The sequence below is a fragment of the Lepisma saccharinum genome, chromosome 11, assembly GCF_977018435.1.
Source record: "Lepisma saccharinum chromosome 11, izLepSacc3.1, whole genome shotgun sequence".
Classification (NCBI taxonomy): domain Eukaryota; kingdom Metazoa; phylum Arthropoda; class Insecta; order Zygentoma; family Lepismatidae; genus Lepisma; species Lepisma saccharinum.
The window spans coordinates 27,654,584-27,682,203 of record NC_139239.1 but is presented as its reverse complement, the minus strand read 5'-3'; the positions used below and the strand labels follow the sequence as shown (position 1 = coordinate 27,682,203).

The 27,620-nt window shown below is 40.3% G+C and overlaps 1 protein-coding gene across 1 annotated transcript in view; it reads left to right on the top strand.

Annotated features, from left to right (window-relative positions):
- LOC145994692 (uncharacterized) overlaps window positions 1-27,620 on the top strand; it is an 817,464-nt gene that overhangs the window by 186,502 nt on the left and 603,342 nt on the right. Inside the window, exon 2 of the mRNA XM_083130852.1 lies at window positions 4,224-6,881. Coding sequence (XP_082986978.1) covers window positions 4,564-6,881 — 2,318 coding nt within the window. The 5' untranslated portion in view covers window positions 4,224-4,563. The remainder of the gene's footprint in view (window positions 1-4,223; window positions 6,882-27,620) is intronic.

The following is a 27,620-nucleotide window of genomic DNA, read 5'->3' as shown; positions in this document are numbered from 1 at the left end:
GAATAATAATAATAAAAAAAATATTTCTGAAATTGTATCGCTGACAGCCAAGTATGGGATCACACCCCTTCACGAATACAATCTACTGGAACCGGTTTTTCTTTCCTTCAAGTGATTTTGTTTTCTCTTGAAGATTTTCAATCTCCCCCCCCCCCCTTTCCACTTCCTTCCTTTGTAGGTAACATGATAATTCCATTTAAGGAATTAGAAATGCCAAGATTTAATTCAGTGGTAGTAATTTTGTTACTGGCTCGATTAACGCACAGTTTTCGCTGAAGTGATTTTTCGTTACGCAATACGACCAAGAATAATAATTTATATCCTCCCCCTCGCAAAAATCATAATTATTTTAGGGATGGGTATTTTGGTTTATTTTCAACGAATTGTGTGCTAATATCAATAGAATACGCAACGTGTTAGGTGGTGGTGGGGGATTTATAACTGTTTTGCAAAACATGGTGTATTACATATTTAGTATCCTTTACAAAGCTTAAAAATTTCCGACCAGAAGGAGGAAATTCTTCTTTCGTCCCTTTTTACAAGTCTTATGGTTTATTTATTTTCTTATTGTTTATATATTTACTGTACTGTGTTAAAAATGCAATAAATACTGGTGTGTAAGCTGTGATCTTCTGGGAACGCACCAAAAAGGTCAACCTCACATCCACGCAGTATATTCTGGTTACTGCAGTCTTGCCAACGAGGCACATGGTTTCGTGTTGTGTCGTTCGTATGTGTTTGTGATTGTCTCATTATCCATTTCATATAGCCACCAATGATCCCCATCGCCACGGTTAGCCAAAGTAGAGGGAAAGTGACGTAAGGTAAACAGCAATAAATACTGAAAGGGAATATAATATACTTTTCTTCCTGCATTGTTATTCAGTGTAGTATTAGAAACATTTCCACTTGAGGGAGGGGATTTTCAGTAAGCATTGGGGTATCATATAAATTATGTATATAAACTCCGTACCAGCTAACTGTAGACCAGACGTACGAGAACAAGTCTCTGCGCAAGTAGTGACGCGAAACGGCTCCACCAATGAACAGCGAGAGGAACGGGATTGTGTAATGGGCGACGGGAGTTTTCCCAATTTCCTCCTTCGTTGTGCAGCGTTGCAAAGTTTTGAAAAAGGATAATACCGAACGCACATGGCAAACGGACCGTATTTTTCATATCCAAGTCCGTACGATTGGTTTAAGAATTTCTTAGGGAAATATTAGGGATAAAACTGCAAGAGCAAATTTTGACAAGTCGTGCATTTAGCGTACGGACTAAGGTCTGGACATGCCATGAAATTTCTGTACATGTACGGTTGGCAACGCTGCGCTTTCACCACTCGATTTTCCTCCTCCTCCTCTGCCGATATGCGCGGCCCTACTCTACAGTTAGCTGGGACAAGGTATAGTTCCCCGCAAGAGCCAAATATTAGCAACCAGAGGGGGAATTTCTCCTTATTTCCCTTTAAGAGAGTCTTATTGTTCCACCTGAAAATGAGGTGCTACTTCCGTGCCGAAGTGGTTAGCGTTATACTACGAAACAGGAGATACAAGTTCGAACCTGTTCAGATATGGATCTATAATTGTCTTTGTCTCACTATTCAGAAGTTCATTCATCATCTGGTCTCTCTGATGGCGCAGTGGTAACGTCGTCACCTTGTAATCAAGGGTTGCCGGGTTCGATACCCGGTGGAGCTACCTAGTGGTTCGGTCCAGTCCCGATTAGCCTCTATCTGTGCATAAAGTGGACTTAAAACAGCACGAATTCAATTCATTCGTCATCCTCATCGCAGCGATTAACTCAACAGGTAGGAAAGTGACGTAAAGTGACCAAATTTATAAAGTGTTTAATCAGTGTTTACCGGTTTGGGAAACCTGGAAAAGTTGGTGAATTTTTCCGGAAAAATCGTGGAAATATATGGAAATTTTACTCTTGTTTTGGAAAACTCAACGTTTTTATTACCGTTTTACTATTAGTTGCAGTACATTGATTGGTTTTGTGTTTTAAGTCCACTTTATGCACAGATAGAGGCTAATCGGGACTGGACCTACAGTTTAAAGTGGAATCCGAACCACTATGTGCCTCCATCGAGTATCGAACCCGGGACCCCTTGATTACAAGGCGACAACGCAACCACTGCGCCATCGTGGAGGTTAGTTACAGTAGAAATGGTACATTGCATATTCTAGGAAATGAGCTCATGTATTGTTGATCATTTAGAAATTGAATACAATAAGTAGTTATTGATATTTCGCTTTCTTGTCACAATTTCTGGAGGTGTTTGGTGGATAGTTATCTGTAATAATATTACCAAGTTTTGCTATAATTATGTATTATTTGCACTATAATTATTTTGACTTTTTTTAAACTATGTTAATCATTAGTCAATACATTTCAAGTATTGGGTAGAAACTCACACCCTGCTTGCTTCCTTCCCCCTTCCGAACAGTCAATGTTCAGTGACACCCTCTTATTAGCATGAGGTCGAAGTCCTGAGTGAACCAGTTCCTTGAGAACCGTTCAGTGACAGTGTAAAGAACCGAACTCTCCTCGTAGCAGGACCAGCTTGGCAGTGCATGCCGCCTTTATGCAATTTGCAATGCTTTTAAGCACCCTGTTGCACGACGCCTCTAAACACCACCGGACAAAGATGCCTTCCAGACGAACACGTGCGAGTTGAACTGATCTTGTAATGAGGAAGGCACGAGCAAGTGGAAGGCACGTTGGAATGCCAAAATCTCAAATAAGCCGCCCTTGCATGAGTTCATTAGTAATGCATGCGGCAAAACTTCTTAGCAGATGTAGCGCGTGTTGACTTTTCCCAATGCACGCTTGCTACACGAGCTCTTCTCTGACAAGCGAATGCATGCATTTCCTGTTATTTAGCACGTCGTGTGTATCTGTTTTGTATTAGTAGCTTAAAATCGAGTTTCACTCTTCATATCCTCCAATGACCTCGCGTGGTTTCCTGCAACGCTGACGTCATCTCTTCAATGCACCAATATCTTGCGTCTCTCTGACTCCCTGTACAGTTTCAAGGTTCACTGTTCACCCTTGTAGGCCTACATGTTTTCCTGATAAAAATTTATATTGAAACAAGCATTAGCTCTGAGGCTGTTTAGTTTAGACATCTCGAACAGAGCGAAACGTTCCATGGTACAGTGGGATCCATGAGTATTATCGTGCAAATTGTCCATCACCATGTTCGTGCACTTTATTTGACCCAACAAGAGCTTCAAGAATTAAAAGAAACTCAAAACAAGCTGTTGACAACTTCTGTAACAGCATACATAAATATTCATTGCGTAAAAACATATAGGATGTAATAGAAAAATTAATGAAAATAGTCATGGACAATTTGCACGGTAATACTCAAGGATCTCACTATACTAAGTATGTCTAGGCACACGTATCGAATATTGAGACATCGTTGCCATTTTTTTGATGCTAATAATACAACATACAGCATACAACACCTAATTTGATTTTCATCACATAAGGAGTGGTCTCTCTCTATCGCAAAACATTCAGTGTATTAACAACACTGAAATATAATCTAAAGAAATAAATATTGCTGCCACATCAATAAAAAATAAAGAAAGTGCATCCCCGATGGCGTAGTGGTAACGTCATCACCATGTAATGAAGGTGTCCCGGGTGGAGGCACATTGCAAGGTGGTTCACTTTAAACTGTAGGTCCAGTCCCAATTAACCTATATGTGCATAAAGTGGACTTAAAAATTGAAATTCAAAATTAGAAAATCGAGAAAAACGTAATTTTTTTTTCGAACAATGTTTAGTTCATGCAAAGGTTTGAAAAAGTCTTATACTAATAATGTATCTGGGAATGTGAAAACTATTACGACACAAATCGAGAAACTGCCTTTTCAGTATTATTCAGATAATTTGTTTGTTTGGTAAATGGTATTTGTGTCTAACCTTTGCTTTTCGTATCTACATCAGTGTTGAATTTATTGCATCCTGTCAGTTGAACATTATGCAGTTTTGTATTGTTTCTGTGAGGGTAAGAATGTGTGCGATTGCTTTCAGCTTCCCATTCTGAGTTTAAAAGGCATACAAATGTTTCCGCAATGAACACACATGTTTCGTAAAACCTGCTGTTAATTCTTCTTCTCTTTGCTTTGTATTCAGTGATTCCATGCACTTTGTCTCTACATACACTGCTGTTCCTAATCAAGAATCGTCTTCCGTGTCTTTACAGGTGGCTACCCTCGCTTGACGCCTGCGTGATGCCAGGAAAATGAACCTTAACCCCGAGAGGACAATGTGAAGCCGTTACGTATGAGATGGTTTGCTGGTTTCCGTATTTCTTGAGAGGAAACCATTCGTGGATAAGGAAAAACCAAAATAGTGACAGGAACTTTTAAAATGAGCTACTAGATCGAAAGCTTTCTACAAGTCTAACATGTAAAGACGTTATTGTGCTCGATGACGTTATCTCCGGTGTATTGTTGCCTGTTATCGTATAGATGATAAAAGAGTTAACAATTCGTTGAACTGTTCGTGGTAGAGCTAGGGGTACAGTGGAGAATCAGAGCAATATGGCCTCGCCAGATAATAGTCCTCCGTTGGAGATACGCCACAAATCGCAACAAAGTCACGATTCGGGGGCATACATAGACTGGAACTCCGATTCTGGTAGTCCTACGCGAAAGAATTCCGGACAGGAGGGAGATATTAGTTTGCCTTACCTTGCTAGCAACGTGACAGGGGAGTTTGTGACCGTTGTAGCAGTTGAAAGTTCTGCCAGTGATGATAGCGGGAAAGGGACGCCGTCAAGTGATAGAAGTAGTACCATCGGTGAGTTCTCAGAATGCAGAGGGTCCGATATGGAGATGACAGATGCAGAGTCGCCGTTTGTCACGGTTCTGTCCATAGGAAACGAAGCGGAGTCTACCAAGGACAAAGTGTCCCTTAGTGTTGGTGCTCCGGACGAAGTTCCCTTAGTGAAGATAACCGAAGTCAAGTGCGACGCCGATTCTATAACTGAGACTGAGGACGAGGAACGCGTAGAGGATGTCCTAGTGTATCGCCTACCAGGGGAGCGTCTGGGGTTTGCATTGAAATTTGACGGCGGGGTGAAAACTGCCGAGCTCGTGAAGAGATTATTCATCCAGTCATGTGCACCCGACAGTCCAGCGTCTCGAGCAAACTGTAGCTGGGGAAGTTTCAAGGAAGGGGATGAGATTATTGAGATTGACGACGTCGCGGTAAATTCAATGACGAGATTAGACTGCGTTCGTTGCCTCAAGGAGTCTAACATGGTCATTAAGCTAAGAGTGCGACATCCCAAGTTTCCGGTGATTCCAAACACGAATGGACAGACCTCTAGGAAGCACAGGAACAGTACTTCAAGCATTGAAGAGAAGTGCAATTCTCAGCACGGTGAAGACAATGAAGACAACATCAGCATTTGCAGCAGCTCGTCTCAGAAATCGACAGTTGCTCCTTGCGTCGTGAGTGAGGTGAAGAAGAGGAGTCCTCCGCCGCCAATACCGCCGAGGAAGGTTCCAAGAAGAAGCCCAGCACCGCCACCCAAAGATTCACCGAGCGTTATCGGACCACCGAAAGGTTTTGCAGATGGAGACTCCTCAGAGACAACTCCTGTTCCGAGGCCACGTGCTTCAACTCCTCAGTCCGTGAGTTCTCAAGATAGCTCTTCGACGTCGTCCAGAGAGACAACTCCCAAAACACCCAGAGCGCGCATAACAGCATCACCCCGTTCCATGAGTAAGCAGCAACATTCGCCAGAGATAAAGCACATACCTAAACGAGCTCCGTTGTTTCCAAACGGAATAGCTCCACCGGAAGCGGAAGTGTACCTCGATCTTCTCGCTCAAGAAGACCACGCGGCAAGAAATGCCGAATCGGAATCCGACGACACTGGAAGCAGCATATCCACAATAGTTGACAGACTCTCGCTGAACAGTGCTTCGATGCCGACGACAACAAACTCGAGCTTCTCTGACACTTGCCCGCAGCCGAAATCGTCAGATGGTACAGTTTCTGCATCGACTCAAGCCATCACAACGACAATCTCCACGTCATTTGATCTTGCCAAAGTTCTGAGTCCCTTTGAACAGCTTGAGCGTGAATTTTCTGACGCTGACTTCCTCCTCACAAAGCTGGTGAGCAGTACTGACAATACAACCGCAGACTCAAAACCTGAAGAAGACCTATCCCTTGCTGGTTTGGACAGCGTGACTCTTCAGCCACCAATAAGTTTCCAGGACGCTCCTTTGAGTTACGGTAACGAAGAGGTGAGATCCGGGCTTAGAAAAACAGAGGACTTTGCCGACAACATTGATAGTATTGAAGCAGATGCAGCTGACGATTCGTACGTCGTAAAGGTTGAAGTCGAAAGTCAATCTTCACTGTGCAATGGGCATGTTGAAGAACTAGAGAATACCCACAATTCTCTTGCCAAATCCAAAAACTGTGTTGAAAGTTCCACAGATGCACCAGTCTTGCCACCCAAACCATCTCCAAGAAAAGAAGGATCTCGTTTCAGATCTGGTAAGAAGAGACCACCTCCCCCGCCGCCACCCCCGCGTAAGGAGAGGCCTCAACCCCCTCAGCCTCCACCCGACAAAGAGGAGGAAACTAAAGAAACTCTTGCCACGGTCACCTCGCAAAACAAACCTCCAGACGTTATCATTACCTCTGTTTCTCAAAACGGTGAAAGTGCTCACACGGAGACCATCAGTGCTATAACAACAGAAGACCAGGAACTTGACAACCCCGTCATAGTTGAAGATGAACCTTCTATACCAGTCGCACCATTCCACTGGAGCATCAATCAACTAGCAACCATCGGAGAAGACGAGGAGGAACAATTGGAACCCGAAAACATATCGAGGTAAGTAAAGAGAATAACCATTTTATTATTGTTAGTGTAATCTTTATCCACATTACTATACTAATACTAATAATATCATAAATATAGATTATGGAGTTCAGCATTATGTATTCTGTAACATTCGACATAATAGGCGGAACTACAGGGTGTGCCGCTGTTAGGCTTGCCAACCCTCCCGGAATCTAAATCAGTCTCCTGGAATGACGAGATATAGTATTATATTGTTTAGTTTTCTTTTGGTATGCATTTGCCCAGCGAAGAAATTTGTTATTGCAAAGCAAGAAATTAAACTTCACAATATTAATTTGACGACTCGTGATTGTGAAAAAACGACTTAATGTTATTGTTTACTTAAGTGGGAGAAGAGAAAAATAGTAAGTTTAAACACACTGTTGATGTAAGTATAGGGTGTCCGGGCTAGAGGTACACATAAATAACTGGTTATAATGCGAAAACTACTTAAATTGTCTCGTAGTGAAGCTCAGTCGATAGACGATCGATCCCAGATTTCAGTATTGACTTCTTCAGAAATCGATGAAAATACTAAAGATTAAAGGTCTCGTGTCGGTACCAAAAATAGAAGTTGATAATCATGATCGAAACATGAAAAATATATATATATTACCGTTGAGGATCTACTGGGTGAGAAAGGAATTTTATTGTCTTCGGACACTTCCTTGAAACTTTTCAGCATCCACCATCACAAGGATTTCCATGTTTCTCTTGCAACATTAACAAGCTTTTAACACACACAACAAGGAGACCTGTCTTATACAATATAAGTTAATGCCGTCTTTGCAGATTTCAAACAATTGATAGCTATAAAAAAAATATACCCTGGGCACTCATTTCAAGAGATAATTCTGAACGGAAAGCATTCCTTTACCTCGATGGATTTAGGAAACGTTCATTGTTGGGGAGGGAGGGGGTGTAAAGCAGCATTAAATATGTAAATATGCGAATACCTATTGAACACAAACAATAATCTATAGTTGCTTCTGTTAAAGAAATAAATATGTTCGATGCTGTTTCATTTCCAAGAATTGTGTATTCACATTTTCAAGTTTTTCCTGTAGAAAAAAAGTGCATTAATATAACAATAAATACTTAAAAACCTTACCTATCGAAATCCATAATTTATCGTTCAATGTGAGGGTAATGTTTGTTATATGGAATTCAGTAGCACTTGACATAGTTTTTGTCTGTGTAAATCTTTAAATTTGGAGTAATTTGACACACGTACTGAAATTCTGCTGCCTGCGAGAGTTTACACGTTGTCATTAGGAATGTCCCAGTCAGATTCCATATCTACATCTCAATCAAGTCATTCCATGCCAAATCAACACAGATATGTACAATTTCCAACCTGACCATCTAGTGAAATTCTAGCCTGATTTGATATATCACATAACCCCGTTTCCTTTGAAAGTTTTGCGTTGAATTCAATATGGCGGTCAACAATATGCCGGACCTGCGCTAGACACACACGGCTAGGGACCTCCCTGTGCCTAACCTATTTCTTTCATGACCAATTATACCCAGGATAACTCCTTTACATTTTGTAGGGAGTGTTAAGGGACATTTGACTCGTCATAGTTCATATAATGGGGCTTTTATCCGTCACATAGTTACACATATTATTTTGTATCTTCTCATCCCATTGCAGTCCCAGAATGATTTTTTGATATTTTAGAGTATGGTATGAGGGACCAAATATTTTTTGACGATTTTTGGTGATGACATGTTTTGAGATATTCAAGGTCAAAGGTCAAGGTCACGTGACAAAATTATATTTTTATCCAAAGGTAGGCATGTTATATATCACCGGAAAGCGTGTTCAATTCCCTGTACAATAAGCTTTATTTGAGCTTCCTAGGCGAAATAGGGGCGGAGTTACGGCAGATTTAGTATAGCTAAGCAGGCTCAAAAAAGGGCAATTTATGCTAACTTTGACCTTGAATAATTTAACAATTACAAGACGCACGAAACTAAAAATTTTCATAGTTTCAACTCCCCAAATTTCATGAAAATCGGAGATGGTCAGGTTATGGGCTGTGTTGATTTCATATGGATTGAATCAATCACGTTAATTTGAGACGTTGGAATTTCTCTTACAGACGTGCCACCATTCAAGCAAACTGCTAAGGAACTGTAATCCTAATATTTTTAGGAAATAAACATTTTCTTTCCGTCAAACCTCAAAATTCACCAATGTCTTATTTTAATTTTTCGAGCAACAAATACAGGAAGAATGAACAAAATATATATGCAAAGAGATTATAGAAAATGCAACATGTAAGGACACTTAAGGGGGAGAGGGACAATTTCCCCAAGGCCCTTCTCTCTGAGGCAGTTGGGAGCACTGTTGCCAACTTAGTTATTTTGGGGCCAGATCTGACTCCTTCGTGCACTCGTTTGGCTGTGAACTGTGGCACCCGCCCCCTGCCCTACTATGATGCCATCACATAGACCAACTTTTGCCATGAGTATACATTTTGCACGTGACGTGATATTATTATATTGGCTGCGTCGTCCCACCCCCCTCTTACTTTACCTGCTACTTTTATATAGCGCCGTGGCTGAGGTCAAGATGACAAAATTGTTATCCGGTAATCCCTTATTTTCGATTCATACAACCATCGGTGGATTATTGAGATGGGTGATGCGTTAGATCTAGACGGAGAAAACTAAGAATAGATTGGCATCACTTTAAAGTTACCGGTAATAACAGCGCCCCCACCCCCTTGACAACAAATATTACCATGGAAGGCACTTTATCCAGCCTTCGTAAATCTAGCTCCTTGAAAGTCAACTGTAGGTCAATGAAAGTTGAAATTTAGCTCTTTTATGCGCATGAGGTTTGGCAACACTGTCAGGATGGCCGTAGGAGGCAAGTAGAAATGCATTACTCTTATGGGAGAATTATTGTATTAGTTTTCTTGGGGATATCAAACTTCCGATGGCGGAAAAAAGACATGATCGGGCAGATATTCCATTGAAGATGATATTTGCGCTAGAAAGTGTCGAAACTCCCATTTGTTTAGCCGTATCTTGAATCTGAAGTTGTCTCTCCATAAGGAATACATGGGATTCTGTAAATACTTATTCATCATATTTTTCAAACACGGTATCTAGCTTAATAATCAAATTTAGAAACCACTTCCACTTGCAACATGGGGAGAAATTCATACTCTCAAATTATGCGTGGATTTTCTTTTATCAGCAATCAGTAGTGCCCATTCTGACGGCAGGCACGTATCCAGGAATTTCTTTCGGGGTGGGGGGGCTGAACACCATTTTTTAAAGAGGGTAGATAGATCCTCACAATTGTATATTGTATGTTTAAGGCCAGTGGTGGCAGTTGGGTTCCAAAACGAAGGGGGGGGGGGGGTGCAAGGAAAGTTTACTTTCTCTTGGTAGACAAGGCTTAGCATTAAGAAGCCATAGTGTGATAGTGTGGAAGCAAAAAAATGGGGAGATTATCCCCTAAATCGTCGCCACTGTTTAAGGCTGTCATTTTAATCACAACGCGAAATCTGCACATTTTTACCATTCGACTCCTCTGTTCCCATGCATTAACATTTTGTGACGGAACCATCTCAGTATGTGTTTGTCCATTTCTTCTCATCAGGCATCAAAAAATCTATGTACCAGAACTGTTTTTACGAAGCTGTTACACATGCACGACACGGACAATCCACTCGACAACGCGAGATTCAAACTGTGGCCTGCCAACTGGACGCAGACAGTTCTCGAATATTTCTCTCTGATTCGAGCCTGAACACCACTACTGTGTCTTGTCCTCACATGTTTACAGTTCTTATAAAAGCCGAAACCCACCAACTTGTTCACTCGCAAGTGTTCAAAATTGTCTATCTGTCACAGCTTCAGCAGTCTTGTCATATATCGGCACGAAACAAAGGAAGTCTTCTAGAATACAGCTGGATCGAAAACAGTTACTGCACAGTGTAAACCCTTCCGTTCTCAACACATCTAATGTTTCGTCTCCCAATAAGTTCAAATGCTTACTCATTTATCTCCAGTGACGTGCCCAACGGAGGGTGTGTGGGGTCATAACCCCATTTGACCAAGTATTCTTTAAAAAAAGTACGTCAAAGACATTGGCGTGCCTAAGGGGGATGGGTTGGTAAGATGTTAACTCCCCCCTGGCCCAGCATTCCTAAAAAAAATGACGTCAAAGGTAGGAAAATATGACAGAATGAAGCTGTGAGAGGAAAAGATGGCAAAATGAGGACTGACAACACCTCTCCCTTCCGATAATCCTGGGCACGCCGCTGTTTATCTCGAACACATTTTTTAAAATCAACACACGAAGTTATCATTTCTTACTGGAGACTGAAGTAAGATGTGTTCTTATGCAAGTTTGAATATTATCCTTTAGGGTGCTGTCGCCTGCCTTCGCGCCTAAACTTAACAAAGCCCTAATTTTCCATCCTTCTGACTTAGATCTTCAAGACTTAGAAATATTTCAGACCGAAGGGACACGCGATACATGTCGTTCGGAATGAGCCAATCAACTCAACAGCAACGTTTCACACCGGACACAAGAGGCCGCACAAACCTACGTTCGACTTGTGAAATCCTCAGGCGACACTGTGCGAAATCTCCCTTAGTAGGTCACTGTCATCGTCACCTAGAAGTGGTAGCTAGCTCTTGTTGACCACAGCAGAAATAATTCTCCTCAACCGGTGGAAATGCCCCTCAGTTTTCTTCTTTCTCCTTTATCTTCTGTGCTTGTGAATTAAACAGGCAACATCTTACGATTTGACATACACAGGATATGTAGATATTTTAACGAAAAATCAGTCGAAATTAAGGGTGGCTCGGTGACTCAGTTGGTAAAGCCCTGATTCGGGTCCTGGTAGAGCCTGCAATTTCCGCTAAAATGTCTACATATGCAACATCTTCTTGCTTTCTCTTCTCGACATTCATAAAATTTTCGACTGTCTCTTTATGGTAGTTAGGTGTTTGAGTGTGTGTCGATGTCGAACGCAGTAGGCTTAAACAAAAGTATTTCATTATGCCATGAAATTCTCGGACAGCATACACGAAATTTGGTCCTGGCATAACTAAATCATCACTCAAAACTTTGATTTTCAGTTGATCTGTGCAGCTTATTTCTTAATTAATAAACCGCTCCAATACCTGGTACTGCTGAAATATTCACTTTAGAGAGAGACCTTCGATCTCTTCGGCCCTCGACCCGAACCAGCACTACACTGAGGTTCCTGAAGTTCCGCTGTCGTCAATGTCTTCAGCTTTGGACCCGAACTGGAACTAGTAGTAGTCTTCGTTACTTTACGGTATTTAGTCCTTTTTATTTTCCAATCACTAGATCTTCTAGAACAACCAATGGACACTGACTGATCACTAATCGATTGTATGAATTGTCATACTTACCTCTGAAGTCTCATTAACCGATTCTGTTGTACATATCAACCGGGAAATTGAAGCCGCATATTTACATCCTCATTATATTCTAGAACGTTCCGCAGATAAAACGATTCGTAAATATTGCCAGTATAACGACTCCTCTTATTCAAGAACGTTCCCCCTCTCGGCTTCCAGAGATTAAAAATGACAAAGAATCGCCCTACATGTTGCGCCACCTTTGTTGTGCAGCTTCCAAATGCTGACAAGTCTCTACATAGTGCTCAAGTTCGCTGCGACAACACCGAAAGCACAAGAAAAGTTTACGTACAATATTATCAACAACATGGTTATAGAACATTCTCCGTCTTGCCTTGATAATTATTTCTCTCCTTAAATTATCGTTACATTTTACAAGGAGACAAAAACCTAATTTTATCTGGTGTAAACAAAAATTTCCTGAAGAGGGGCTAGAGCCCCCTGCCCCCCCCCCTCCCGCCTTGGATACGTGCTATTAACAATAATAGGGTTATAGACTATTCTCCGTCTTGCCTCGATAATTATTTCTCTCCTTAAATTATCGTCACATTATTTTATTTCCCACCTCAAGAAACCACCCCCATTGGATACGTGCCTGACTGACGGTATTTAAATAAATGAATGCCTGGTGTGAAATCGTCACACCTCACCTTAAGAATGTTAATTTATTCGTTTTGACACTCATAAATAGCCACGGTAATTACTGTTTCATGGATTCTGCTGTAACCGCAAACAACTTTTTTACGAACTTGATCCGTGCACCGATGCGACATCTCTCGAGCTCTTTCCGCACTACTAGGAATGAGCCTTGTTGCTCCTGCCACCTGACGGTGAGGCGGGAACTACTTTAAATCCTTTCCACCGCTTTTGCACAGATGCTGCCTGGTGCAGTACTGCAGTTCGTTTGATTTTTAGCATCAGAGGAATATCGATTACTAGGAACTTAATTTATAGATAATATATAATATTAGTGTTACTAATATACATTAATAGCACTAATTAAATTCTGATGTGCGTCGTCAGAAATTATTGTAGAGGCGGAGGTGGTCAGGTATTTGATAAAGTAAGTTAATTTCCCCGTTCATATAGCACCGTGCCTTGAAGGCACATTTAGGGTATGGCCACGGCCGTAGGCAGGTAAAAAATTCGGGGGGGGGGGTTCATTCATAATTGTTCCCGTGGGCGTCGCCAGAAATTTGAATAATAATAGAAATAATAACAATAATTGTACAATAATTATTAAAATTTCATAATAAAACAATTTTATATAATACTAATAATAATAATTATTATATTATTGTTATATCCTTGAGGGGAGCTTACTGAATCCAGAAGATGAGTGAATATCCAGCACAAGTTTCTTTTTTTTTTTTTTAAGTTTCATACAGTGTGTACTGAAGTGCACAATTATTATACTTCGTCATTAAACTTTAGACACCTTCAAGAAAAATCTTTAAAAGTTAGATGGAAATTTTAGTCATAACGTTTTTGTTGTTTAACTTTAAAATTACATTTTTGGAATTTTGAAAAGTGTGGAACCATTTATTCTTTTTAAAAACTTACCCTGGTGCATGGATTGTAACCTCAATCGCGAACGTAATGCGCTACGAAACTGGAGATCTTAGGTTTGAACTCCTATCAAGGGGGATTTTCGACTTTATCGGACTGGGGATTTAAAAGTTGGAAAGGGAATTTTGACACAATCATAAGGGAATTTTCAGTCTATATTCCTTGTGACGCAGGAACAACACTGGAAAGAGGACAGCAGAAGTGAAAATGGAGGGGTCGCGGGTTGGCTACGTTTCCGAGAATAAATCCTGTTTCACTCAGCTTTCAGAATTCCAAATGTATGAAAATTCTAGCTCGATCGTTTCAACATTGTCTCCTTGTATTCTTGTGATGCTTCGGGAAAAAAAAATGAAAATTTGTTACAGATTTTGGTTTCTGAACTTCCATTAATCCAACATGTCAGAAGTTTCGGGGGGGGAGGGGTTGAACCCTAGAAACCCCCCCTCTAAATACGGCCATGGGTATGGCCCCATAGATTCTCGATCTAGGACATTTTTGGAGGTGATGTGATCAGCACCACGCTCCGGTCGCTTTTACCTCCCAGGGTTGCCCCCGGTTCCCATTGATATGAGGCTTGGTGAGCCCTAGAGCCGACCTTAGGTCACCCAACCCGGGTCTCCCGCGTGGCAGTCAGACGCCCTACCGACTAGACCACCGCGGCTCTCTTGATAAGACATTAATTATTTGTTATAATAATATATCATTATAAAGTAATATAAACAAATATTCCTTATTATTGGGATCCACTACATGAGTGGGCCTCCCCGATGGCGCAGTGGTAGCGTCTTCTCCTTGTAATCAAGGGGTCCCGGGTTCTATACCCGGCCGAGGCACAAGTGGTTCGGATCCCACTTTAAACTGTAGGTCCATGCCCGATTAGCCTTACTGTGCATAAAGTGGACTTAAAACACCAAATCAACAACAACACTACATGAGTGATTATCCAGCACAACTGTTCTTCAATCTTGTATTTGTGCATTTCATACAGTTTGTGTACTGAAATGCATAGTTACTCTATTTTGTTATTAACTTTTACACACCTCGTTCAAGAATAAAGAATAAACTTTCGAAAGTTAGGGGGAAGTTTTGGTCATAAATTTTTGGAATTTGAAAACAACAGTTAAACCATTTATTCTTTGTACTATATGCTAGAATATGAAAAATAAATTGGTTGCATTGTATACTGATTTTTTTTTGTCTAACACACCTTTTCTTTATTATTTAATCTTTTTTCTGTTATTAACTAGAAAAATTACATTCTTTCTGGCCTCTTGGAACTTGAAATGCACTATGTTAATTTCCAGATGAGATCGACCGACAGGTTCGATTCCCCACTCCACACCTCCAGACGTCCGTAGACTTGATAAGGATTATGGTATTTGATGGAGGATGTGCGAATTCTGTTGTTAGTAGTTCGTGGTATAACGTACGATATTTCAAGTTTCCAACTCTTTTTCTTTTTAAGAAATATTAGGCAAAAGTGGGTTTGTTACAACTCCCCCAATCCCTCCTTGCCCACAATTGCTCATCGAACCACGAGATGGACGGGATCTTGCCCACAATTGCTCATCGAACCACGAGATGGACGGGATCTTGCCCACAATTGCTCATCGAACCACGAGATGGACGGGATCTTGCCCACAATTGCTCATCGAACCACGAGATGGACGGGATCTTGCCCTCAATTGCTCATCGAAAACCAGATGGACGGGATCTTGTCCTCAATTGCTCATCGAACACGAGATGGAAGGGATCTTGCCCTCAATTGCTCATCGAACACGAGATGGACGGGATCTTGCCCTCAATTGCTCATCGAACACGAGATGGAAGGGATCTTGCCCACAATTGCTCATCGGACACGAGATGGAAGGGATCTTGCCCACAATTGCTCATCGAACACGAGATGGAAGGGATCTTGCCCACAATTGCTCATCGAACACGAGATGGACGGGATCTTGCTCTCAATTGCTCATCGAACACGAGATGGACGGGATCTTGCCCTCAATTGCTCATCGGACACGAGATGGAAGGGATCTTGCCCTCAATTGCTCATCGGACACGAGATGGAAGGGATCTTGCCCTCAATTGCTCATCGAACACGAGATGGAAGGGATCTTGCCCACAATTGCTCATCGAACACGAGATGGAAGGGATCTTGCCCACAATTGCTCATCGAACACGAGATGGACGGGATCTTGCCCTCAATTGCTCATCGAACACGAGATGGAAGGGATCTTGCCCTCAATTGCTAATCGAACACGAGATGGAAGGGATCTTGCCCTCAATTGCTCATCGAACACGAGATGGAAGGGATCTTGCCCACAATTGCTCATCGAACACGAGATGGACGGGATCTTGCCCTCAATTGCTCATCGGACACGAGATGGAAGGGATCTTGCCCTCAATTGCTCATCGAACACGAGATGGAAGGGATCTTGCCCACAATTGCTCATCGGACACGAGATGGAAGGGATCTTGCCCACAATTGCTCATCGGACACGAGATGGAAGGGATCTTGCCCACAATTGCTCATCGAACACGAGATGGAAGGGATCTTGCCCACAATTGCTCATCGAACACGAGATGGACGGGATCTTGCCCTCAATTGCTCATCGAACACGAGATGGACGGGATCTTGCCCTCAATTGCTCATCGGACACGAGATGGAAGGGATCTTGCCCTCAATTGCTCATCGGACACGAGATGGAAGGGATCTTGCCCTCAATTGCTCATCGAACACGAGATGGAAGGGATCTTGCCCACAATTGCTCATAGAACACGAGATGGACGGGATCTTGCCCTCAATTGCTCATCGAACACGAGATGGACGGGATCTTGCCCTCAATTGCTCATCGAACACGAGATGGAAGGGATCTTGCCCTCAATTGCTCATCGGACACGAGATGGAAGGGATCTTGCCCTCAATTGCTCATCGAACACGAGATGGACGGGATCTTGCCCACAATTGCTCATCGAACACGATATGGATGGGATCGACCCTTATTAGGTGTAAATACTAGTTATGTGTCACGTGAAATTTCATTAGTTTTTGTTGAAAGATGGTTTTGCATATGTGGGACAAAGGTAGGCCAAAAGGCAGGCAATAATTTAGTCAAGGAAAGTAAGTTGTTGCAGTTACCGTTACGTTGTCACACCCCTAGGCAAGGGTACTTCAAAACGTGCATTGATTTTCTAAAACTTGACTTTTTTTATATGGCGGCCATTTGCAGCATTTTTTAACTTTGCAGACAGTTGCGATAATTATGTTAACTAAGTTAAGAAAAACGATAGAAGGCTGTGGTAAAAGCATTGTTTTCAGTACATTTCAAGCTACATTTTTTGTTCTGTACCTTTTTTCACCATCTCCAATGCAAATGGCTGAAATTTAGGGCCAAAAATGATACTCAGTTTTGAAGAAAAATCAAATTTCAGGATTTTGTAAAGTAGGGAAGTAATGTAATATGTAATTTTTTTTTATACGTACAAAGTTTCAGCTGAAAATATTTTAGCCCTGTTACTGGTTTCCTCTTCTAGTTATTGTAGCTTTTAATTATTTTTTCAACATTTGGCCCCCTATATCTGGCGGGGGACCTAATAAACATTTGATATTCGCAGCATACTATATGAGAGGTACCTGTGAAAAAATTGATTGATATTGCATGGATAACAAAGTTACAACAGGCGGAAGTTGGGCAGAAACAGGCAAATTTCCATTATTAGTTAAAAATAAATATTTACTTTTAATGGCCAGCCCCCTTGGCGGAGTGGTTAGCACATCGCGCTACGATGCCAGGGGTCCCGAGTACGAATCCTGGCCTGGGCATGGATGTTTGTGAGTGTCCATTCATCATATCATCATCACCCATCCCCATCTTCGCAAATTAGCCAAAGTTGCACAAAAAGCGATGTAAAATAAAGCAAATCATAATAATAATAATTTTTAATGAACTACTATGCAATGAAAATTATTGTATTTATTAATTACATCATACATCATAGACGAATGAAATGGTCCTGGTTTTTTTCATGGCCAAGTCATGATATGTGGTCCCAAATACGAGATATCCAATTGATGCAGCCTTCTGAAAAGACTGTCTAAACTAATAATGATTGGTTTGGTTTGATTTGGTGTTTTAAGTCTAATCGGGACTGGACCTACAGTTTAAAGTGGGATCCGAACCACTATGTGCCTCCACCCGGTATCGAACCCAGGACCCCTTGATTACAAGGCAACGACGCCACCACTGCGCCATCGGGGAGTCCTAAACTAGTAATGATAAAGAAAATACGCAAAAAAGAAGGTAAGGAACTTTTGTCGTAGGAGGCCGTACCGCTTGGAAGACAGTAGCCGAGAATCGAATTTTGTTCCGTGAGATGTTGTTTTCTTTCAAGTTTAGAGGCTATGAAAGAACCCTGGTAGAAGCTTACTCAGTGGCCTAAAGCATGGAGCAGCCGACTCACGACATCCGTATCCAAGGTCCCGTGGTAGAGTCCTGACGTGCACATATATATGTTCCTTTTTAGGGATTTGCATGTAATTACATGTCTTTTCCTTGTACGTTGCCAATTAAAACGGCAAATGGCGGTGAATTACATTATTAAAATATGCTATATATTTTTTTACATATTTCGAAATATATTACACTACTTGAAAAATCCCTGTAGACTCTGGTAATAGCTCTAGCTCAGAAGTTCAGGTGGCAGCTCTGACGTAATTTCCAATAAATCCACTAATAACAAATAAAATATCAAAGAAATGAAGAAAACCATCGAAGTTTATGCAGTATATTATTACATGTTTTATTATATTTACGTTTCAATAATTTATGCTACATATTTATTTATGTACGTACATAGTTTGCTTGTTTTAGCTGTTGTTTGCTTTGAGGAAACTCTCTAACATTTGTTTTTTTTTACATGCAAATAATATAAATTTTTAACAATTGTGTCTACATGAGAAACGAGTCTAACAGTAAGAAATGAGACAAATTACCGAACTGACCATAAGTAAAGATACTGCGCCATCTCTTGCTTATGTATGGAACTTTTCTGAATCAAATTAATATATACTTTCAGTTAAAATAATGTCCAAACACTTAATGACCAAAAGTCTCATTTTCTTTTAGACTTTAAGCAAGAAAAAAAAACGAATTTACTCCTGAGACTTATTCAGGCATGCTGATAATTTAGTTTATATACATTGTTTATTGGGCATAAATTAATTTTGTTGGCTTGGTTTAATAAGTTTTTAATTTTGTTGGCTTGGTTTAATCAGTTTTTGTTAAAAGGAATCTGTATCGATTTTTGAGAGACAGAGACACTTTCCCTTCGAACAGGAACGAAAGATATACAGCGGAGAACGAGATATGCATTTTCAAGTCGCGGAAAGACAAAACAACTAGATATGCTTCTTTTATATTTACGAAATGCTCACAACAAGACTCGAACCTGGCACTGTCTGTGGTGAGATCGTGAGGCAACACTATACTGCTCGCAATTCCAACTGGCGGCTGGGAAACAACGGATCAGCGATCAGTTGAATTCTCTTCGACTGACATCGGGCATTTTCGAGTCACAAGGCACAGAAAGTTCCTGGCCGGACGAAACAAATGAGAGTCGGATACACAGCATGTTGCCAAACGTAATGTAAAACGTTTGCAGTAAAACGGGGGAGTTTATCAGCTCTGTTACTGGATAAGAGTTGTACAATTGCACACAAAGCACCCAAACACTGTAGGAGCAAGTCAGTAAAAACAATTGACAAAACTGAACGTACGCTTGGCAACATTGTAACGGGAGAGCGAAGTCGCCCCTACAGCTCTCACTTCGCAACTGAGATTGTTGACATCCATCGAGCTACCCCCCCCCCCCCCCCCGAAGACGATTTGTGGACAGATATAGCTATGTAGCAAAAAGTAGGTCAGTCGCCAGTTGTGTCTGCGATTAGTATAATAAACACAGAGGTCTGCCTATTGTTTACAAGCCTGTGTATATCTGTACGAATCTTCCCACTTTCTTTTTCGGTTATTTTACGTCACTTTTCTAGTTATTGCGTTAATCGCGACGATGAGAGTGAATGCCAAACTGAATGATGGGGCAAACATAATGGTATATATACTTGCCATCCAAGAGTCAAACATGGGACATTACGCTCCGCATCGTGTATAGTACTACTGTCTTAATCTCACATTGGCGATTAAGAATAATCAAAGGATCCCGGCTCGCCACTTTAAACTGTAGCTCCAGTCCTGACTAGCGTATCTGTGAATAAAGTGGACTTAAAACAATAATTAAAGGGGTCTCGGATTCCGTCCCCACTGCTTTGAATTCTACTTTAAACTGTGTTACGTACCTTTGAGTATGTCTAGGAATTTTCCATTCGCTCCTGACGTAGTAAGCAAAAGACTAGTAATCACAAGTTGAGGCAAACAAAACCTTAATAAAAAAAAGTTTATTCTTCATAAACGCAATTAACATCAATTTATAAACTTAAATTCACACATTGGATTTATTCTCGACATTTTTGTACTTCTTCTTCTTTTATTGTTGGCTCACACCGCCTTTTAGCGACTTCTAGCCAAAGTTGCAATTACTGGTGTTATTGTCTTTGATCTTGCTATTCACTTTCCTCATTTATATTCTCCATTGACACTTTTTGGGATTTATACACTTATCTGTTCCTATGAGATAGTGAAGTTTTGTGGTTTATTTTTGTATCGTTTATTCTGGGGCTTATGAACATATTTATATTGTGTAGCTATGTTTCCGGGCAAAACTATACAAGATCCATATAATCGTAGTTTTAAGTTCAGAAATAAGTATTGATATGGATATCGGAAACGTGATTTTTGCGGGTTGCAAATTTTTGTATAAAGTATCACGATGTTGTTGCTGTAAATGGCATTGTAAAACAATGGTAAATTGATTGTAAAGCTTCGCATTGGCAGGAAGTTTGAGGGCACAACCTTGCAACTTACATTTTTATGCTACTATTCTCTTGTTGCTGTGCTATTTTATTTTTTTCCTGTTGGTAAATCTCTGTTTGTTAAAATATGTTGCCAGGTTGGCACATTTGTCCATCTGATACTAGTTGCCTGTGACATCTTAATTTGACAAATTTTAATAAAATAAAGAGCAAATCAACATTCCAAATAAATAACAAAGAATTAAGTGTAATGTCCAGGACATTTATAAGATGTAGATACAGTTATCATTAGCCCGAGCATAAAGTGGGCTTAAAACAAACTTAGATGAACAAGAAGTAAGAGTTGTTGAAGATGCGTACATCAGCTTAATCTTGATATACATCACTGTCTTGTTTTCTGACTTGATTAGGAAAAAAAGTTTTGATGATCCGACAGCTCCTAGAGTCATGCCTTCACCTAACAAGATTTCAACCTAGACAATGATAAATTGCTCCCTGTCAAGTGCTGAACTCTATCGGTGGACATGAGCATTGCAAGGCGTGGCATCCGGGAAGGGGTTGAGGTGCCTGCCAACAAGGGATGCATCTCAGCAAGTGTTCTTGTCCCCCAATCTTATAATTGGATTTGGTTTCGAATATCAAGCACGAAATCCACTGTCTTGGCCTTTCATCCATCGATCAACAAGTTTTTTCTCGCCTCATCAGTCACCTTTTAACAGAGCGATGACGGTTTGTCCAGTCTTATCCTAATCAACAATGTGCTTGCCATCTAAGATGCTCCTTCTTGTTACACTGATTGATCTTGTAGACGCATCTGAACCTATCGTTAAAAACGCGGCAAATTAGCTCTCTCAGACCGTAGCTTAGCTGCTACTCAGCGAATCTAGACTGCTGCGTGGAAGTATACGCGCATCCACTTTAGCTTCCTGCGCATGCACGTGAATGCCGAAAAGTGGCGAATGGGTGGAGCTTTTATGCAACGTCATATCTAAGGACTCGCGCCGCAGCTGCACGTTTCGAACGGAGACAGTGGCGGATTAGCCATTTTCTCTGGTGGGAAACGGGATAAGGCCTCGAGGGTGATCGCTTAGTTTTAGAAATTAGGCGGATAATCGCCTTTTAGATGTCGAAAGATAGGGGATCACATTTAAACATCAGTGATCGCCATTGATAGTCATTTATTGACGATTTAGTTAGTTTCGGTTATCTTAAAGAGAGGAGGGGGGGGGTGATTCTCACTTTGACACATTCTTTTCATTAAAACACACCACCACTGTAAATACAAGAAAACAGAAACATAACTCCACAGCATACACAAGATTATGGAATCATTCTTTATCCAGTATTTAATAAAAACAAATCCAAGTTTTTAACGATTTTAAATAGCTGTATTTCTCCTTTTCCACGCACTACACTTCATGCGCTAAACATTCCTTTTGCACATACTGTATCGTTCGCCTGTCCGATAGCCTAGTGGCAACGATGTCGCCTTGTACTTGAAGGATCCTGGTTTCGATACCCGATGGAGGCACATAGTGATCGGGTTCCACTTTAAACTGTTGACCCAGTCCCGATTAAGCTATCTGTGTATAAAGTGTGCTTAAAGAATCTCAATAAAATCCAACACAACATTCGTTCATAACGGCAGAACATGCATTTTTACTTCATCACAATTAGACAAAAACTATATATAAACTTTGTCAGGAGAAAACATCATATGAAGGTTTCCATCTGATGAACTTAAATGCTGACCTGAAAATGACACATAACGTTAATTGACGGTTCATTTTACATTGAGACTTCTAAATACAATTGCCCTTAATTCTTGATGACCAGTTACATTGTGAAAATAAGCTTCGATAATTTGCACAAGATATGTTTGCAAAAACAGCAAGTTCGAGATGTAATCGAAGGAAGTAGTTTCTTGAGTGGGTGCTTCCATCTTCTGGAAGGCATTCGATTTACTTTGGGCGTCGCCAAAGGAGGTTAAAAAGTGATAGTTTCTGTTACATGCCCATCATTAGCACCAAAGATGGCTACACTCGAGATTGTCTGAACTATCTCACAATACAATTAATAAGTGAGGTAATTTCTTGTTTTCAATGATTGCTTTAATCTCTGAAGCTTGACAATGTCTCCAGACATCGCTTGGTTGATACATCACTAAGGAAGTTGAAATTGTGCTTTTATAGTTATTACTCGCGTACTTTCGACGTGGCCTTCGGCCACGTCTTGTACGCTCGCATTCGTGACCTTCGGCCACGTTGTGAATGCAATCACGTTATAGATGGGGTTCCTCAATGATCTTAATGACTTTGAAAATGTCTGCATGTTGTATTGGATGATGGGGAACATATAACTTTGAAAAGTTTAGAAAGTAACTTTATGTATGTATGGGTCCTAATAAGGTACAAATATTCAAACTATTATTGTCTATTTTCTTCATAATGAACAGAGTAAGTAATAACCGTTTCAAGATAATTAGTTGGATGTTTTGCATTTACGAATTAAATTGCGACACTAAATTGAAAATGTTATATTTACTTCTTTTGTAATTTTCACATTTTTGAACGTAATTGGATAATAACTGTTTTCCGTCATTCCCCTCAAATTCCTACCTTGCCTCTGTAATAAAATACTGATGCTCGTATTTTGAAATTCGAAGAGTCTAGCATAATTCCCTTACAGTAGTTTTCGGGGTGAAAATAAACATTCTTTAAGTTCCCTAGCAACGTCCGTTTCCATGGACAACAACAGGCACGGCAAGCTCTAAGGAATTGCATGTCATTATACCCCCTAAACATTTAGTTAAAACAAGCACGATGTAGATATTTACGCATTTAGTATAACAATATATACGTAATTGTATCTGGGCTGAAACTCCTTATCATGTAGATGTCACCCTTGTTGCAGGCACTTTTTCAAAACCATGAGTTCATTCATCTGTGTGCTATTGATCTGTGAGTCTCGACAATTAAGAATTGAAGGAAACAATGTGTGCAAAAGAAATGCCCGTGGCAACGGTTGCTAGGGACGTAAAAAAAAGGGCATTTTCACCCTTAAGGAAGGGCTGATTGAGCGATTTTTGAATTTTCTCGGATTTTGGGACGATTTCATGGGGGGTCGTAATCGGGCGTTTTTTGCCTCCGGGGCTTCCTTCATGGAGAACATTTATGTCAGTGAGTCAGTGAGTGAGTGGTGGGATTGGGGCTATATATATATTGGACTCGCGCACTTTCGACGTGGTCTGTGGCCACGTCTCGTGCGCTCGCCGACGTGGTTCGCTTATTTGGAAAGTTTTGAACGTAAATTTATTAGTGTATGCGCTGTAATATGTACAAATAATCAAAATATTATTGGTTTCTTTCTTAATAATAAGCTGGGTAAGTAATAAGAGTTTCAGGATAGTTAGTTAGATGTTTTATGTAAACGAATTCAATAGCGACACTAAATTGGAAAAGTAACATTTTACTTCTGTAGTCAGTTTTACATTTTTAAACATAATTGAAATAAAGAAATGTTTTCCTTCATTCTTCGCAAATTTCTATCTCTCCTCTGCAATGAATTCTGATGCTCACATTTTAAAATTCGAAAACTCTAATACTGTGCACAAAGTGGACTTAAAACACCAAATCAATCAATCAATCGAAAACTGTAGCATGATTTCCTTAAAGTAGCATTCGAGGTGAAAATAAACGTTTCCATGGTGAACAACAAGCACGGCAAGCTCTAAGGAATTGCATGCCATTATACCCCCTAAACATTTACTTGAAAGAAGCGCGATGCAGATATTTACGCATTGAGTATAACAATATATACGTAATTGTATCTGGGCTGAAACTCCTTATTATGTAGATGTCACCCTTGTTTCGGGCACCTTTTCAAAGCCATGAGTTCATTCATCTGTGTGCTATTGATCTGTGAGAAATATAATGTAGCTAGACAATTAAGAATTTGAAGGAAACAATGTGTGCAAAAGAAATGCCCGTGGCAACGGTTGCTAAGGACGTGAGAAAAGGGCATTTTGACCCTTAAGGAAGGGCCGATTGAGAGATTTTTGAATTTTCTCGGCCTTTTGGGACGATTTCATGGGGGGTCGTAATCTGGCGTTTTTCGCCTCCGGGGCTTCCTTCATGGAGAACATTTATGTCAGTGAGTGAGTGGTGGGATTGGGGCTATATATATATATTGGACTCGCGTACTTTCGACGTGGCCTTTGGCCACGTCTTGTACGCTCGCATTCGTGACCTTCGGCCACGTTGTTGGCGCAATCATGTTATAGATGGGGTTCTTCATAGATCTTAATGACTTTGAAAATGTCTGCATGTTGTATTGGATGATGGGGAACATATGTATAAGTTTGAAAAGTTTAGAAAGTAACTTTATATGTATATGGGCTCTAATAAGGTATAAATATTCAAACTATTATTGTCTATATTCTTAATAATGAACTGAGTAAGTAATAACCGTTTCAAGATAAGTAGTTGGATGTTTTGCTTAAACGAATTGAAAACTGACTAAATTGAAAATGCAATATTTACGTATTTTGTTATTTTCACATTTTTGAACGTAATTGGATAATAACTGTTTTCCGTCATTCCCCTCAAATTCCTACCTTGCCTCTGTAATAAATTCTGATGCTCGTATTTTGAAATTCGAAAAGTCTAGCATAATTCCCTTACAGTAGTTTCCGGGGTGAAAATAACATTTCTTTAAATTCCCTAGCAACGTCCGTTTCCATGGACAACAACAGGCACGGTAAGCTCTAAGGAATTGCATGTCATTATACCCCCTAAACATTTAGTTAAAACAAGCACGATGTAGATATTTACGCATTGAGTATAACAATATATACGTAATTGTATCTGGGCTGAAACTCCTTATTATGTAGATGTCACCCTTGTTTCAGGCACCTTTTCAAAACCATGAGTTCATTCATCTGCGTGTTGTAGATCTGTGAGAAATATAATGTATCTCGACAATTAAGAATTGAAGGAAACAATGTGTGCAAAAGAAATGCCCGTGGCAACGGTTGCTAAGGACGTGAAAAAAGGGCATTTTCACCCTTAAGGAAGGGCCGATTGAGAGATTTTTGAATTTTCTCGGACTTTTATGACGATTTCATGGGGGGTCGTAATCGGGCATTTTTCGCCTCCGGGGCTTCCTTCATGGAGAACATTTATGTCAGTGAGTGGTGGGATTGGGGCTATATATATATTGGACTAGCGTACTTTCGACGTGGCCTTTGGCCACGTCTTGTACGCTCGCATTCGTGACCTTCGGCCACGTTGTGGGCGCAATCATCTTGTACATGGGGTTCTTCATAGATCTTAATGACTTTGAAAATGTCTGCATGTTGTATTGGATGATGGGGAACATGTGTATATGTTCGCTAATTTGAAAAGTTTAGAAAGTAACTTTGTGTGTGTATGGGCTCTAATAAGGTACAAATATTCAAAATATTATTGTATATTTTCTTAATAATAAACTGAGTAAGTAATAACCGTTTCAAGATAAATAGTTGGATGTGTTTGCATAAACGAATTCAATAGCGACACTAAATTGAAAATGCAATATTTACGTCTTTTGTCATTTTCACATTTTTGAACGTAATTGGATAATAACTGTGTTCCGTCATTCCCCTCAAATTCCTACCTTGCCTCTGTAATAAATTCTGACGCTCGTATTTTGAAATACGAAAAGTCTAGCATAATTCACTTACAGTAGTAGAAAATAAACTTTCTTTAAGTTCCCTAGCAACGTCCGTTTCTATGGACAACAACAGGCACGGCAAGCTCTAAGGAATTGCATGTCATTATACCCCCTAAACATTTAGTTAAAACAAGCACGATGTAGATATTTACGCATTGAGTATATAACAATATATACGTAATTGTATCTGGGCTGAAACTCCTTATTATGTAGATGTCACCCTTGTTTCAGGCACCTTTTCAAAGCCACGAGTTCATTCATCTGTGTGCTATTGATCTGTGAGAAATATAATGTAGCTAGACAATTAAGAATTGAAGGAAACAATGTGTGCTGCAAAAAATGCCCGTGGCAACGGTTGCTAAGGACGTGAGAAAAGGGCATTTTCACCCTTAAGGAAGGGCCGATTGAGCGATTTTTGAATTTTCTCGACCTTTTGGGACAATTTCATGGGGGGTCGTAATCGGGCATTTTTCGCCTCCGGGGCTTCCTTCATGGAGAACATTTATGTCAGTGAGTCAGTGAGTGAGTGGTGGGATTGGGGCTTTATATATATTGGACTCGCGTACTTTCGACGTGGCCTTTGGCCACGTCTTGTACGCTCGCATGCGTGACCTTCGGCCACGTTGTGAATGCAATCACGTTATAGATGGGGTTCCTCAATGATCTTAATGACTTTGAAAATGTCTGCATGTTGTATTGGATGATGGGGAACATATAACTTTGAAAAGTTTAGAAAGTAACTTTATGTATGTATGGGCTCTAATAAGGTACAAATATTCAAACTATTATTGTCTATTTTCTTAATAATGAACAGAGTAAGTAATAACCGTTTCAAGATAATTAGTTGGATGTTTTGCATTTACGAATTAAATTGCGACAATAAATTGAAAAATGTTATATTTACTTCTTTTGTCATTTTCACATTTTTGAACGTAATTGGATAATAACTGTTTTCCGTCATTCCCCTCAAATTCCTACCTTGCCTCTGTAATAAAATGCTGATGCTCGCATTTTGAAATTCGAAGAGTCTAGCATAATTCCCTTACAGTAGTTTTCGGGGTGAAAATAAACATTCTTTAAGTTCCCTAGCAACGTCCGTTTCC